The sequence below is a fragment of the Suncus etruscus genome, chromosome 2 (assembly GCF_024139225.1).
Source record: "Suncus etruscus isolate mSunEtr1 chromosome 2, mSunEtr1.pri.cur, whole genome shotgun sequence".
Classification (NCBI taxonomy): domain Eukaryota; kingdom Metazoa; phylum Chordata; class Mammalia; order Eulipotyphla; family Soricidae; genus Suncus; species Suncus etruscus.
Genome location: NC_064849.1, coordinates 140,095,214 through 140,113,345, shown reverse-complemented (window position 1 = coordinate 140,113,345; position 18,132 = coordinate 140,095,214). Strand labels below are relative to the sequence as shown.

Genomic DNA, 18,132 nt, shown 5'->3' with positions numbered 1-18,132 from the left:
CTTAGAGAAATAATCCTCATAAATGCTGTTTTATATTTTTTCAAGGTTAATATAACTCTCATTTGAATTTCAGGAGTCAAACCACAGAACTCTACAGGGTATGTATAATCTTTCTATGTTTACACAAATGTATTTTAACAGCTTGTCTTAAGTATACTGCTACCATAGTTAATAGAAATTTTAATAGTATTTCACACAGAGCTGTACAGCTAGTTGACCTCAAATTATTTATCAAGTATGTTTAAGTACTTCATGGCTAAGACTTGTAGACATATTACAAGTCTCCCAGTCATATCTGCGGACACAAACTATATAGTTGCTAAGATGTACATACAGCTGGCTAAAGTTCATGTTATTTTGAGGGAAATTTATAATTAAAGTTTAAGAGCCTTTAGTTAAACATAAGAGTAAAACAAAATACTTAGCAGAAACATTTCTTCATTAAAGCTGGTCTCATTTTAATGTGAAACAAAAATAATCTTGTTCCTTCCTCTCTTTAATACAATATAAATCATACTGTGGTTTTTAAGAAATACAAAATTTAAATAGAACAATAATACCATTAAAATTTTAAATTTGGGGCCAGATAGATAGCACAGCAGTAAGGCATTTGCCTTGCATGCAGAAGAATGGTGCTTTGAATCCCAGCATTCCATATGGTCCTCCGAGTCTGCTGGGAGCAATTTCTGAGCAGAGAGCCATCCCCTGAGCGCTGCCAGGTGTGACCCACCAAAAAATGTTCAAATTTGGGGGCCAGAACGGTGGCACACGCAGTAGGGCATCTGCCTTGAACACGCTAACATAGGACAGATCGCAGTTTGATCCCCCGGTGTCCCATATGGTCCTCAAGCCAGGAGCAATTTCTGAGTGAATAGCCAGGAGTAATCCCTGAGCATTACCGGGTGTGGTCCAATAAAGCAAAAAAAAAAAAAAAAAAAAAAAAAAAAAGTTTAAATTTTCCTATTCATTTTAGTAGACCTAACAATCAAATAAAAACAAATGCTCCTGTTTTACTCACCTTTAATATGTTCATGGGAGGTGCTTTACTAAAAAATGTTTCTCATAAATATATGTATGAGAGACCTTAAGAGTCCTCCAATCAGTTACTAAGCTGAATTTTTGCCAAACACCATGCTATTTTTAACCATACTACTGCTTTCTATAAAGCCAAAGTAACTACTTTTCTGTCATCTTTTCTACAAGACCTGTTTAATAGCATCCTACTACTTGGTCCACATTTATTTGCATTTTTGTGCTGAATCCTAGAAGCCAGTCCCAGGACTTTCTCTATTCCTAATTTGGAATGTTTCACAAGTGTTTATTTGACTGTTCTTGAGTATTGAATCCTCAAGTCCTCCAAAATATCTTTTACAAAATTCCTTAGACCAAAATTATTGTATTTTTAATTTATATGCCAGGTCTGAGCATTGCTGACAACTGTGTGAATACCACTTCAAATTGATTTTCTCAGTTGCTGTAACGCTTACCAAAATCACACTAATTGCATCTAAAAACTAAAATATGTAGTAGCAAAACCAATCAATGAAACCAGTTTAAGAAATAAATACAAATGTGTGTTCCTGACCATTAGTACTTTATATTCAGTTTGCCTGGTTAGAAAGTAGTGATATGGGGTAGTACAAATGGTAGATAGGTCATGAAGCTCACCATAAACAGAGATGAGTTTAGTTAGAGAAATAACTACATTTTGAACTATCCTAATAATGAGAATGTATGAGGGAAATAGAAAGCCTGTCTAGAGTACAGGTGGAGATTGGGTGGGTAGGAGGGAGATTTGGGACACTGGTGATGGGAATGTTGCACTGGTGATGGGTGGTGTTCTTTACATGACTGAAACCCAAATACAATCATGTATGTAATCAAGGTGTTTAAATAAAATACATTAAAAAATGGTAGATAGGGTTGGAAGCATTGTGGATGATATTTATGTACTAGAGGATTTACTGGTGTTTCTCAAAGTCCCTCACAGAGTGTCACCCTGGTTAGTTGGCAGTGAGTGCCTACCTAGTTAGTGCTGTTGTAGGCCTCCCATGATGAATATACAATTTCCTTTTAGGCCAATTCTAAAATTTTTCCTGCTAAAGATATAGCCATGCTACCACTATTTTTCTTTATACTAAAGTGAGAAATTAGCATATATAATCTATTGCTTATTAATTATTCTAGGTTGCCTTCCTAATTTAATTTCAAACATTTCATATCATTTCCATTCATAAAGCACTTTGATTCAATGATTCTATTTCAGCAAGGTTTAAAGATCTTCTGGGAATAAGTATAAAGAAAGGAACAAAAATGTCTTCTCTATACTTCACAAAAAAACTTCCCATAAAAACTGGACCAAGATAAAGATTACAACAAAGTGATCAATGTGTTGTGTTCCTTCAAGCCCTGTGATATATATTTTAGCATACTTGTTTCTCCCTTTCTCAATTCAGAAAATAATAAACTCCAGGAATCTATTCTAGAGAGCATAAAGCCAAAGCAACTAAAAGGTTCTTGTCAGAAAGTAAGAGAATGTACTTTGAAGCCAAGAGATGACTCATTAGAAACTACTCTACCTGTGCACAAGTTAAGTCTGGTTATAATACCACTACGCAGAATGTCATATCTTTATAGACATAGAATCTATTACATTATTCAATTTTTCCTCTAACTCTCTCCAGATATTCTTTCTTGATATTTAAAAATGCCCTCATTTTGACCTTATGTAAAGGGAAATACTTCATATTCTTCCCCCCAATAATTCTAAAAAGCGTATAGATGTTTCACCTAATTTATTTCTTCCAAAGAGTCAAATCATTACTTTTTATAACTGACTTTCTCACTTTTATATAGATGTGTTCCTTATGGTTAATACTCAAAATGTTTAAATGTTAGCACTATGTAAGAAATAATAATGCAATAAAATAGACCCTTTGTTGCCCACATATTTCTTTAGGCTGATATATTTCATATGTTCTAATGATTCAATTATATTAAAACATTAAAAATGTTTTTATACAAATTAAAATTGGGTCACATCTGACAGTGTTCAGGGCTTACTCATGGTTCTATCCTTAGTAATAACTGCTAGATAATAAAATTCTATTGTGTATATGTAACACAGTCTCTTTAGCCATTTATCTGTTGAAGGGCCATATGCAGCCATCAGGAGAGATGAAGTCATGAAATTTTCCTATACATGGATGAACATGAAATCTATTATACTGAGTGAAATAAGTCGGAGGGAGAGAAACAGACACAGAATAGTCTATCTTACTATGGGTTTTAAGAAAAATAAAAGAAATTATTGTAATAATGCCCACAGAAAATAGAGATGAGGGCTGGAAAAACCGGCTCACGATACGAAGCTCACCACAAAGAGTAGTGAGTACAGTTAGAGAAATAACTACACTAACCACTATCATGACAATGTTAATGAATGAGAGAAATAGAATGTCTGTATGTCTGTATCTCATACAGGCAGGGGTGGAGAAGGTGGGAGATGGGGGGGGGGAGCATTGATGGTAGGAATGTTGCATTGGTGAAGGGGGTGTTCTTGTTATGACTGAAACCCAACTATAAGTATGTTTGTAATCATGGTGCTTAAAGAAAGATATTAAAAGAAAAAAAGAAAGAACTTCTAGAGATGCTTAGGGAACTATATGAAATGCCATGGATTGAACCAAGTTCATGATACATACAAGAAAAGTGCCCTACCCACTGTACTGCCTCTCTAGCTCCATAAATAAAAAAATATTTTTCAACCAGAAATCCAACACCCAAATGATGTTTAATTATTGAAATCATTTTGTCAGTGACCTAAAAAAACCACTCTTTATGTAAGTCAAATTTGTCTATAATGCTACAAATTTTGTACACTGACAAATATAGGTAATGCCATTTTAAAGGGATTTAAACTTTTTAAATCCCATTAAAATGAAGTTTTGAAAAACATTTCTTTCTTTTTCTCTTTTATCCTTACTGTTCCTCTTACTATCACAAATCTCTCCCATTTGCTATACCCCTCCCATTCCTCATTCCCCCTACAAAAGTTCTGAATACTTTCTGGGACCATGAATACAATTTTTATTCATTGCATAAATGAGTGATCTAAGAACTATGAAGAAAGAAGAATGTAATCCCTGTGTTGAGAACTGGGGAGTTTCCTTGACAACAACAAAAAGACAGCAGGGAATGTTTGTGCAGTCTATAAATGTGAAAAGAAGAGGCTGGGCTGATACCTGGAGAAAATGATAATAAAGAATTTTCAAAAGATCTTTTTCTTTGAAAAAAGTTAACATGATAGTTACCAATTTAAAAAAGCATAGAGCTAGAGAATTGTATATTATGGTATCATAGAGTCAACATTATGTTTAACTTTTAAATATGGGCTACAGCTTTTTATGATTTGTAGCCAAATTACCATTACTACAGACAAATACTATTGATTTTGCAAGATGCTTCTGCAGTCAAGAAGATACTATATGCAGTTACCTTTGACTCCTTGTGTTATGGCATCTTGAATTTAAAAGAATTTATATTTCACTTAGTATAAAACCCATTTGTCTACACTTAGAAGTTCAGAATAAAGTCAATCCTAAAGCTGAAAGGGGATTAATTTTTACTTAACAGTCCCTTCCTGCCAGATACAATATTTGGACCTTATAGTCACTTAAAGAATATTCAACGTGTATTGGATCTGTAGTAATGACTGACAAGACTAGAAGTGACTCCCTTTTCTCATGAGTAATTTGGTGAGCTCATAGTGATATTACCCATATAGAAAAGGCATATTAAAAAGAAGTAATTTACTCTGACCAAACAGTCCACCAATTGTTTTGTTGACAATGATTGCAGGTCTGTTTCCAACAGCTTTTTGCACTGTATCACTGACTACCTGCTAGTGTAATTCCAGTTCTTTTGAGAAAAATAGCTTGTAACACTGGAAACTTCCTGGCCCCACTGGTAAACAAATACCTGGAATCCAGCAGTTTTTAAAAAATTTATTTTCCAATAGGGGCCATCTTAATTATCTTTCTCCTCATAAAATATTCTTGAACTCTCCTGCCTCAATTGATTCCTTTCTTTCCTGACCACATCTGCCATTCACAGTACCATATTTGCCTAGTGTGTAATTATGCTCTGTTGTACCACAATTACACTTGATTTTATTAAAATTAGCTCCATGGTATAACTTTAAAGTGCTTGGAAGCATGGCTTATATTTATTTTGTACCTCTTTTTATGTTTATTAAAAGACTAGAGATGTCACAGATCTACCAAAAGGTAATCTCTGACTAACTGGAGGACAGTGTTCTTTTTTCACATTATCATTCACAATGACAGTTGAGTGCTGTTTGGTCCTTTATGGTCTCCAGGGCAGTTTTGAAAGTGTTTTTAACAGTAAGTTGTCATTGCAAGTTCCATCTTCAAAAGGACTAGCCATTCAATTATATTAGGAAGAAGATTTGAGAAAGTCCTTTTTCGTTATTCATGGAAAACATCTTTTATTATTAAACATCAACCTATAAAAAAAATTCCAATTTATTATATATTTCCCTCAAGTTAGGGGATTAATAAAATATCTAGGCTTTGCTCTCTCTCTCCCTCTCCTCACATCTCTAAATTTCTTTCAAAAAACTGTTTTGTTTCACTAAAAGCAAATACATAAAAATAAAACATCTGTAGATGATTTAAAGAATCAAGGCATCTTTACGCTTATGTATGTATACATGAGTGTATATAAAAATGTTCAATACTTTGCTATGCATACAATTTTACTTGGGAGGGTGTCTGTTTTGTTTTTATTTTTGTTCTGAGACCAAAAATGGATACATTAATAGTGGGTTTCAGAATTATCAAAATGAAACCTCAACATTAAATTTTAACTTAAAGGTCAGATTTATCATTCTCAAATTATCATTCTCAAAATATCATTAATTTTTGATATCATATAAATGACTTCATAAAAATATTCATATTGTTATCACTGTCCTTAAAATGGGTTTATTTCTATCTTACTCTTAGATTTATAAAGGCTTCAATTAGTAAAAAGGAGCACCTGTCAAAATAATAACATAAAATGAACTTGACAAAATCTATAGGTATATGTAAGTTTGTTCTTTTTAAAAAACTAATTAAGTCACCTATTTTAAGGTTACAACTCTGAGCATTCACATAATAGCTCCATTTAATATATGTATATTTTCAAAATTACTCTTTAATTTATAGAGACAATATGCTCATTTTAACAAGCATTCACAATTCTATTTTACCCTAAATTGTAACACTGAAGAAGCTTGGGAGGAGAGAAAAGTTTTCTTTCAAAACTAAGTTCAGAATTGAGGAAACTCTTCCACACACTTAAACCATATAGACCTCATAGACTTCATACACATTAACAAAGAAAACGTTTCAAAAATTTTTCAAGATGCAGGTGTGCAAATTACTCCTGAAATAGACAAGAGTCATGTTTTTGGTATCCCCTGAGCTCCTATTAAGTGCACCCATAGCATTTTTCAGCCCATAAAACTTTTATGAGCTGAAAAGTTCCCTCAGATATTTTAACTACTAACTACATTTGCCCTCTAGCAACAGCACCCTAAATTGTTATTAATATCCATTTGAGCAAATCAAACACAAAAGTATCCTAAATAGCATGTTTTGTTTCATAGTAGTAAAAAAAAAATCTAGATTTATATGATTTTCTGAGCACAGAAAAATATATAAATTTCTTTGTTTGGTGTAGCCTGGGTGGTATTTTTGCTAACCAGATATAGAATATATAGAGAAGTTGTTTCTAAGTTTGTGAATAGATTTATGCAAGTTCATACATATAACAAGGATTTTCCAGTCTGGAAAAACGTGCCTTCATATATAAAATATGTTGGTTTTTACATTCACATTATGTATTTTTCTTTATTACTATATACACCTGCATTAGAATCATTAATTTAACTATGACTTAGGGTTATTCACTCAGTTCAACATGCATTACAAATCCCAATTTCTTAAAGAAAATAAACAAAATGTATAGGATATACGTAAGTACACTTTATCAAACTCCTTCATCCTCACCATAAACACTGCAGCATACAAATACATCCTGTTATATTAAAAATAACCACATATTCCCTTTCCAGAGATATTTTTTATCTACTTACTGCTGAATAAAAATTAGAAAGCAAATTATATTCCCATGTTTTAAAATTAGAAGAAACATTCAAGTCTTTCAGTCCAACTGAAGTACACAACTCAAATACAAATATGCATCTTTATAGAATGGGAAAACCTTAAATCTCCCTACAAAAATTGGCAACCATCAAGAAAAAAAGTCTATCTATAAATGGACACTCAAAACGAAACACAGAAATTCATAAGTGTTCCCCTATAACACTGCAAGTCAGCCTACTTGGGAATAGAGCTTTCTATTCCAACATGTGCACTTTCAAAATACTTTCATTAGGATAGCATCATTCTTAAAACAAAGAAAGAAAAAGAAAAAGAAAGGGTCTGGAGAGATAGTACAGCAGGTAAGGCGCATGCCTTGCATGCAGTTGACCATGATTTCAATCCCTGGCATCCAATATGATGCACCTGAGCCTGAATGAGTGGGTTCTGAGTGCATAGCCAAGAATGACAACTAAGCACCACTGGTATTATCCAAAAACAAAAAAAAAAAAAAAAAAGAAAGAAAAAGAAAATGACATCCCAATAGTAAGAGAGAAAAATCAGGTCAAAAACATTCTGTTAGTTCGACTTCTCGGAGCTATTTCAAAAAATGAGAATTTATTCATTTATTTATTTTACTAATACAATAATTTAACAACTTAAGCATAAATATTAATCTCAATTTAAAAAGCAACACACAGAACCTCAATTCATGTACTACATATTCTCAACTCAGCTTACCAACTGTAAAAGATGATGTGGTCTCACCTTTAAAAATAAATGTATTATTTTGAACAATGAAAATTAAATATAATATTCAATATAAAAAACATTTACGAAATTTGCCAGAAAAAAAGGTAAAATACGTGAACAGAATAGATAACATTGCAAATATTCCTATAGATGTGGCAATTAAAAATAAATAACATCAGCACTTCGTTCAAGAAGAAAAAATAATATTGGCATATCCCCCTTCCAAAATTATATTTGATGTGGATTCCCCATAACTGAATTAGATCTTGTTTGTTCTAAAAATATAAAACATCTTTAAAATACTCAAGAACAATAGTGTAAAATATGTCAATCATATGCTAAAAAATACATTTAAACCACAAACCTATTGTTACCTACCCATATGTCATATATTAAACCTGCAAAATTCTGGAAAAGAAAAACCAAAGCAAACTTTTAGATGTCACTCTGTCAGCCCTAGGTTTATACAATAGGGTTTTATCCATTCACAATGTAAGTACAGAAGGTTAATAGTTAAAGACCAATGGAATGTTAACAGTCTAGTACTACACTTAAGTAGTAACGCATGGAAAGACACTGAAATTAAAACAGTTGTTCTGCATGTTCACGAGTGATGTAACAGTGATGATTTGGTTATATTAGATGACAAAGCAGAGCTTCTTAACACTTTTTAAATTAAAAACCACATCTAACATTCTTCTAAATTGTTTAACATATTCTTCTACTTCTTGTAAAATATATGAAGCTAAGAAACAGAAAATTTTCACACTCCAGATATCTTCTAAAGGCAGCATTTTGTATGTTGATTTTTTTCCCCCAAAGTAATTTTCTAGTTAAAATGCTGATTGCCTTGATTGGTATGTCTAGAAAGCAAAGACTTACCTGTTTTGTTTTCTCTGACCTCAATAATATAAACATTTATTTCAGGTTGGAGTTTTGTCCCTGTGGGGTGTTCTGTAGTAGAAACTTCCTGAGGTCTTAAAGTCTCTCTTTCATCCACAGTGGGTGGTCTCGTTGGCTGTGTAACAAGAGAACTTGAACTTGTGAAATACTCTGTGTCAACAACACCTTCTGTTTCCTTGGTTGCAATATCCTCAAAGGGAGTGGGAGAGATATAAGAAGTTGATTCTCCAATAATGGTATCACTGGTTGTTTCTTCACCGGGTTCCCTATCAATAAAAGGTGGTTTCTCTGTGGATGCTGAAGATGGCTTGAAAGCTGAAATGGTGTGAAGTTGGTCTCCTAAACTGAAAGCAGTGGTGATATCACTAGAAACAGTGGCTTCACTTGGAAATTCTGTGACTTTGGGCTTTTCAAATAATCCTGAGCCTAAATCAATATAATCTAGGGAGGTTTTCTCTTTTTTCGCAGTAATGGTGGCCTCCATAAACTGGGTAACAATGGTACTGAAAGGGGATAAACTAATATCATCGGTTGTTTCAGGTCCTGGACTTAAAGACCCTTTTGGCTCCATACTTGGGGTTAATGTGACCACTTCATCTGTTTTTCCATTTTGTTCAGTGACAGTACCAGGCAAATAAAACGTACTTTGGTCCATTTTTTCAACTGAAGTTGTTTCTAAACTTGGGACTCTTTCAGTTGCAGACACTGAACTGTCTTCATAGACTGTGTACGTTGATTTAGTACTATCTGGTTTATCCAGAGATGATGTTGTCTCCTGGGTTGTGTCTGTAGTTAAACTGAAATCAGGAATTGTCATCTCAGGAGACTGTTCTTCTTGATCTATTCCCTGTATAACTTCTGTTGCTGTTCTTAGCGTTTTTGGAGATATAGTTGATTCAAAGTGTGTCTGATCAATAACACGTATATCTTGAGAGGGCTCACCTAAAACTTCACCTTCTGATGAAACAGAAGGTACTAATGGTCCCCATTCTGTTTGGGGAATTACAGTAAGAGTAATGGTTTGGGAAGTATCTACATATGTAGTAGGCTCCTGAGTACTACTACTGTAATTAACAAAAGCTAATCCTTCAACATTTGAAGTGTAAGCAAACTGGGGCACGGTAGATGCGGATTTAGAGACATCCACATCTTCCCCTTCACTAGAAGCACTACTTTCTACGGTTGAATAATCATGGCCCTCTGTTCTTGAGATAGGAGAACCTCTTTCTTCAGTTGTAGCTGTAGTTGTTGTTGACTTTTCTGTGATACTAATAGGTACAGTTGGCTGAAAACTGACTGTGAACTTCCCAAGATCCGCTGTGACTTCCTCAGTATGTTCTTCTACTAACGTTTGAGTACTATCTGGGGTCTGAGTAAAATCATCCCCTCTATCTTCAGTGAAACTTGGGGTTTCTTTATCCTTTTCACTAATCCTCATAGTGGTGTGCAAGGCAGAGGACAATTCCGGAGAGTCTGTATACTCTGTGGATCCTAAAATCTTTGATGTTGCGTTATCTTCATCCCATGACCATTTTGATACAGTAACCACCTCTACACTTTGAGTGCGGTGGGTCAAATGCACAGTTGTAGTACCCTCATCATACTTGGTCGTATCTTGATATCCACTGGTTTCTAATCCAAATGGAGTTGTCATAAACTCTTCCTTCAAATCTCTTGCTTCTGTTTCTGTTCTTTCTGTTTCTTGTGTCACTTTGGTTTCTAGATAGGGATAAACAATTGTGCTCTTTGCTCCAATTAAATGTTTATCCTGAGAATAAGTAAGTAAATCAACTTCTGTTTGATGTGCTGGCAAAGGTGTGCTGGAAACCGATTGGTCAAGACCATTTTCAGAAACCCCACCATTAGTTTTTTCCTCTTCCCAGCTCAAGGTTGATCTATCACTATCAGACATAGTTATAAGTGAAGCAATTGTAGATGCAGCGACAGACTCTAAATGCTCCAGTTCTGTGGGGGTAGTGTCTTCTGAAATCTTTGATACAGTGATAACTTCAGGCATTTGGCTGACAACCAACGTGCTCTGACCAGATCTAATTGTTCCGATTTCACCATCATCTTCACCCAAGCCATTGCTTCTTGTGGTCACTGATTCAGAAAAGGGGCTTACAGTTTTCTTTTCAGTTTGGGATTCTGGGGTCATTGTTGTAGATATAAATGGTGTTTCAGTTACAGATGGAAAGTGCTTTGAAATCTCCATAGATGTTACCAACGGACCCACTTCTATTTGCTCAATTTGTGTAACTGATTCTTGAGTTTTTATGTCTTCTGTGGCACCATCCTTTGAGTTTGTAGTGTAATGAGAAGTGACAGTTGAGCTTGGAAGTAATTGTTCCTTAATTTCAGATATATCTGTCTTTTCAAGAGGTGCTGAAGAAGGTAAATAGGAGGTCATATCCAAAGGCGTTTTGGTACTTGCAGCAGATGTAGGTGACTCAGTGTACAACTGAGACTTAACTGTGCTTTTCTGTTCAAAATTAATTATATTTCCCACAGGGGGAAACCCTGTTGTAATCATAGGTAATTCAGTGACTAAAGGAATGACAGGTGTAGTTTCTTCAGGTACAAATTCTGAAGAAAAACTGGGTGATGCAGTTTCTTCAAGTTCGAAGGTTGTAGTCTCTGTTATATTCGGTTTAGCTAGAAAAGTAATTTCAAAGAATTAGACAAGTCACTAATAAAAAAAAAACTGTATGACCAGTGTTTGCTAAATATATATGTGTGTTTGGGGGTGATCCAAAAATGTTTTGTGATGAAGTGGAATCTAAAAACTACACTTGAGGGGCTAGAGCAATAATACAGTAGTATGCTTCCTTCGAATGTGGCCAACCCAGGTTCAATCCCTGACATTTACATAGTTCCCGAAGCACAGCCAGGAGTAATTCCTGAGTGCAAAGCCTAAACATTGTCAGGTAGTACCCCTAAGCCCCCAAAAATAAAAAATTAAACTATATTTTAATTTGGGGCTGGAGCAATAGCACAAAGGGTAGGGATTTTGCCTTGCACACAGCTGACCCGAGTTCAATCTCTGATATCCTATAATGGTACTCTGAGCCTGCCAAGAATAATTTCTGAGTGCAGAGCCAGGAGTAACTCTTTAGCACTGCTCAGTGTGGGGAAAAAAACTATACTTGAGTTAATCCAAAGACTAAAATTTAATAGTCACAAATTAATATCTTGATTTATATAGTAAGGGTTTAATTGGTTTAATAGATATCAAAGTTTGTGTTTAAGGAAGATGAGCATTATATATTTTTAAGATAAGGGAAAAGTTAAAAACAGCATAGTGAAACAGTAGATACAGTTTTAATCAGAAACTATGGAAACATCTTGAAGTCTAGCAGGACAATTCATTCTAGAAGCTTCTGTACTAGGAGTCGAGCTTTCTTCTTCCTCAGGCTGCAGAGCATCTCAGGGGACAGGGAGTGAATCCAGTTGCAACATAACAAAAAGCCACATCAAATGTAACTGAGTGACATATAAACCATTATATTGTGGTTATTATAATGTGAAGGCTTTCGTAAAAACAGGATGTAAAAATTTTAATTACAGCTCCTCACTTGATTCCTGGTGTTGAACACTTTTCTCCCTGTTTTTATCAACTTTTTTTTATGTGCCTTCTAGCAAATTATAAAATGTTTCTGGCAGAGGCTATCTGATATTTTGTTTTATATTCTACATAGTATGTTTGAAATTTTTAAAGGCTTTGGTTCCAGGTTTACTTGGGCATGAAAGACAAATGTCAAACAGGAAGAAAAGTTTCCACATGCTATATTTCAGGTGACTAATTTTGGTGATGCTTAAGACAAACAGCATTAGAAAGAATAGATTCAGGCAATAAGAAGTAACATATCATTATAAAATGCCACATTATAGTTGCCTCCACAGATTTACAGAGAAATATCTGACTTGTTTAAAAGTATTTAAAGTTTACATAAAAGTGACAGCATTGTCAACAAGAATCTTTCTCAACATAGAGAAACTAATAGTCTAACACATAAAGCATTGCCTTTAAAACTCAAATTAAAAAAGAACTAGTTGCCACTAAATTCATAAGGAACTTTACTAAGGAAACTGGTTTTGCTCTATCCTAAATGACTTAAAGTTAGTTGCATGGATAACTCTGATAAGAGTTATGCTATATAGCAGCTATACATAATAATCATAAACAGAAGACCTTGGAAAAAATCAATTTTCATCTTCATCTACTTTGTCAAAACCTAGTAACATTAAATTGTAAAATTGTATGATTCTAGAAAAGCAATACTATGTCTGCACGATATTAGAAAGACAAATGCATTACATTCTGCATTTGCCCAGAGCACATTTAAGCAAGACAAAGAATGAATTCCCCTGGTAACTCCAGACTTACAGTTGCTATATTGTGACCAAGTGAGTTTGTTACAACTGTTGTGCTACTCTAAGATGAAATGCTGATAAATATGGAGTAATATGTATGAGTCTAAACATAGACATAAGGTAAATTTCTACTTTCCACTCATGTGCTATGAATTTAAAACTTCTTTCTCTAAAATAAATATATTTTTAAAAATCCTTGATAAAATCATTTTCTTTTCATTTAAATTAGATTAAGGTTAAAATAGGACTCAATTTTTTAGCTTATTATGAACTGATACTAGTTGTGATTAGTCGCCAAATTATTTGAAAGCCTAAACTCATCCATTTTTTAAATGAATGACTGGGAACAGTTATATTTTTACATTTAATTATTATTTAAAATCTCAGACTATCCTGTTATAGTAAAACAAGATTAGAGAAAAACTGATCTCTCAGAACCAGGGTGTGGCTAAAGAGTGGGAAGACAGACTTCCTGTGTAGTAAGAAACAGGTTTCACACCTCAGTACAACATAATTCCTCAAATAACATTAAGGCAAACACCAACCACTAAGTCAGAAAAAATTAATAAGTACTGTTAGGTGTGGCTTAAAACCAAAAGTAAGGACTGGAGAAATAGTACAGCAGGTATTTTGCTTTGCATGAAGCAGGACTAAGTTTGATTCCTGGCATCTCAGATGGTCCCCTGAGCCTACCTGTGTGATTCCTGACTGCAGAGATGCAAAGCCAGAAATAACCCCGGAGCACTACCAGGTGCGGCTCAGAAGCCAAAACAATTGTTTTAAATTAAAAATAAAATAAAAAGCAAGGCTGAACCCTTCAAAAACATGCAATATAAGTTTGTTCTTCCTTTTCAAGAAAATACTGTTCTATATTCATTCTTGTAAGAAATATTCACATACTTGATTGTCACGAACAACTTAAGGAACCACTGACAATTGTGTTTTAATTCAGTTTCCAATCCTCCAAAATTCCACAACTGTTACCTCATTTAACTGCCAAATATCAAGTTTGCCTTATAACTGTATTCTTTGGGGAAATAGTAAAATGTACGTAAAGAGAAAGTTCCCATGGAAACATAATAATAATACAGCTTACTGCATATTAGAAAAAATTTAATCATGTTATTATTAATAAGAACAAAAAAGCTAACTTTGCCTTTGCCCTCTCAGTAGATCCCTGGATGATGAAATTAATTTGAAATGATGTGATAGAGGGCATGTGACTATGATCTTCCAATCTTTCTATTCAAGTTCAGAGTTAGCAATCTTCTAGAGTGTTATGAAAATATCTCTATAAAGATAAAAAATGAAAACTTAGATTTTTAATAAAAACTAAACAACTTCGGGCCCAGAGAGATAGCACAGCGGTGTTTGCCTTGCAAGCAGCCGATCTAGGACCTAAGGTGGTTGGTTCGAATCCCGGTGTCCCATATGGTCCCCCATGCCTGCAGGATCTATTTCTGAGCAGACAGCCAGGAGTAACTCCTGAGCACTGCCAGGTGTGGCCCAAAAAAAAAAAAACAAACAAAAAAGAAAAAAACAAAAAACAACTAAACAACTTCATATGGTTTATCACTCTACTCCTTTAGTTTTTCTTTATTTCTTTAGCATAGTAAAGGGACAGCAATCTGTTTCAGAGAATATGCTTTATAAAACCAAAATGTACACAAATATGTTTTCAGAGATAAGGTTTACACTAATTTTAGAACCCATTCAAAAGATTGCTTATAATTAAGTATTTAATTTTATGCCTTGGAAAGGAAAAACCTCAGACTTTTTTGGGGGGTTGGATAACATTTTCATCAATTTAACAAGCTGCTGATCCCCATCATAATTTAGATTACCCACCAATATGCCATTTGATCTAACCGTTCCTATTCCCCCCAAAAAAAAAATCTTAAAAAAAATCTATGAAGAGGATTTAAGAGTAAATATAACTATATTAACAAAGACTATTGTAAAGGTGAAAATATGCTTCCAGGCCATTGTAAAAGTACTCTTACTCGAGTATAAAAGTTTTTATCTTGGAAAAATATCAGAGTCCAACTTCATTATTAAGGAAGAGGCAACAAAAGTCAACATGCTTCTTTTCCCACAAAAGCTCCTTTTCAATGTCTGCAGCTGTCAGCCACAGATGTTTCAAATCACTGTACTTCTGGTGTTTTATGTCCTATGAACTATCTTCTCCATGCTTCTGTTGCACAATGTGTGGCATATTTTCCTAATAAAATAGGAAAACTTGATTGACAGCATGATAGTTGATATAACTTATAACCTGTATAGAAAAATAAAATTTGTTCCTCTATACTAAACTTGAGTCAAAGTTTGTACGAATTTTGACCAAAATCAAATTTGTTCCTCTATGAAACTTTGTCATATGTAGCCAGAGGAATTCACAAATTGAGTGGATAGTCAGAAGCTGATTCTGGGTTCATAGTTGATCTGTTTGCGATCTACTACTAATCACATAGACATCCAACTCTGTCTTTTTGTTTGAGAAATATTGCCTGTATATTTTACTTTAGAAACCAATTACACAGCAATGTAGTAGTTTTTTTTTTTGGTTTTTTTTTTTTTTTTGGTTTTTTTGGGCCACACCCGTTTGACGCTCAGGGGTTACTCCTGGCTATGTGCTCAGAAATCGCCCCTGGCTTGGGGGGACCATATGGGACGCCGGGGGATCGAACCGCGGTCCTTCCTTGGCTAGCGCTTGCAAGGCAGACACCTTACCTCCAGCGCCACCTACCCGGCCCCTCAATGTAGTAGTTTTAATTCATTTTAGATGAATTATATATAGCTTTTAAAAGTCAACAATCTGTAACAATAACGGGGTACTAATTTCAATAAATTCAAGTTTACCAAAATTCTAGGAAATCTTTGTTTAATTGGCACAATACAGGTCTTAGATAAATGTTAAAATAAAATTCTGGGCTTACATGCTTGTTTAATTAAGTATTCTGCAAGCATGAGTTTGAATCACTAATTACTATTATTAAAATAAAGAATAGGGCCCGGAGACATAGCACAGTGGCGTTTGCCTTGCAAGCAGCCGATCCAGGACCAAAGGTGGTTGGTTCGAATCCCGGTGTCCCATATGGGTCCCCCGTGCCTGCCAGGAGCTATTTCTGAGCAGACAGCCAGGAGTAACACCTGAGCACCGCCGGGTGTGGCCCAAAAACAAAAACAAAAACAAAATAAATAAAATAAAATAAAATAAAGAATAACTGAAACTAAATAATTTATCATCAAAATTCAGGAATAATACTTAATACTGAATTTTAAATGCAATATATTAAATTTATTAATATTATTTAATTTTTAAATACTAAAAAATAGCCTCTTAACGTTATACCATGAAAGAACAGATATTTCAATGTTCTTCTGGTGTTTTATATACCAGATAACTAAAAATTAAAAGGCACTTATCTTTGTTTCTTAAAATAAAATAAGAGAAGTGGAGATTTTTATATAAAGCTTGGTTAACTTTTGCATGCTAAGACATTCATATCAACACCAACTACTCACCTGCAATTACTGAAATTTCAGTTCTCTGTCGTTTTCAAGAGTGGTAACAAATGAATGCAAAATAAAGCGAATTCAAAGATTCAACTCAGCGACAATGGCTTTGACATGACACAGCCAATTCAATTGTTTGAAGATTACGATTAATATGAAATAACTACTCGGAAATGTTTCAGTGATTCTAGTTGCACCAGGGCACAAGGCTTTAGCCTTGTAATTCCTCATCCCTTCCAAAGAACTGTTTGTCAAATTCCCCATACAAATGTCTATGTACTAAATATGTTGTTTTTTTTTGAGGTCTTTCTGTTTGTTGGCTTTTGCAGTGCAGGGCATAGAACCCCAGGTTCTTGCACATGCAAGGCAAATGCTCTAGTGTTGATCTACACTTGCAAACCCTAACCATAAAGCTTCTGTCCCATTTTCCCTATGAGGAAAGTCACTGAGCATTTAGTGCTCTGAGCACACAATGCAAAAAACATGGAAGCCATTGATTCCAGTGGCTAACTAAATGCCTGCTTTTGAATTTTTTTTTGAACCTATAATGTTTAAAAAGAATTCAAGTACTTACGTTTATAGCAGTAGGCATCAAATCTGCTATCAGGGAGAGGAAAGCAAGTCTGGTTCTCAAAACGATACAGGGTTCTCACCCCAACTAAACCACCTCCACACTGAGCCTTGGCCACAGTCACAGGGTGACGCACGCTGGAGTCCGACAACCACCCATAATCGCACTGGTCTAAGCCGCTCCTCCAAGCCGCGTGGAGCTCTCCCACCGTCGCCAGCCGGCCATCCTGGTTTTCACACTCTTCTTTGGCCTCATCAAAAGTGAATTTATTGGGACTAGTGATGTGATAAACGTCACCTAGAATACAAAGGGAGAAACGCCTTAATTTTAATTATTCATTCCTTTCCTGTTATGGGGAAAGGTAGAAAGTTGTCATAATGTCTTAATTAAGTTTCAGTTTCTGAAACTTTGAAGCAGAAAATTAAAGTTACTGATTTTTTTGATTATTATTACTGTATAAATACACATGATTCTGAAGAAATAATATACAAGAGGCATTACTTTGGTAGTTGCAGGGTGCAATCACTTTGTACATCAATACCATCTACTTTAACACCATTGTGACCATCTTAAACCATAATCCATTACTTTAAAATAATTTTAATAAATAATAAATTTAAAATTAGCGCCCCAAAAAGGTTTCATCATCTATCTAGATCTACCACTAACTATGCAATCATTTGATAATTAAGTCATAACAAATGTTTTAATGGAGAATCTTTTCCAAAGATCTTTATTTTATTATCCTAGAAATGCTTTGGTGCTGTTGTGGTCCATACTGGAAGGGCATAAAATAGGCATATTAACATTGCATACTAGAAAGAAAACTATGTTATGCTATTT

General features: G+C 34.4%; 1 protein-coding gene across 2 annotated transcripts in view; it reads right to left on the bottom strand.

Moving 5' to 3' along the window:
* The window catches only part of VCAN (versican), a 108,186-nt gene that overhangs the window by 47,067 nt on the left and 42,987 nt on the right, over nt 1–18,132 (bottom strand). For both annotated transcript variants that reach the window (XM_049766037.1, XM_049766036.1), the window contains exons 6-7: nt 17,293–17,586; nt 8,808–11,483 (exon numbers count right to left, since the gene is read on the bottom strand). In XM_049766037.1, coding sequence (XP_049621994.1) covers nt 8,808–11,483; nt 17,293–17,586 — 2,970 coding nt within the window. The remainder of the gene's footprint in view (nt 1–8,807; nt 11,484–17,292; nt 17,587–18,132) is intronic.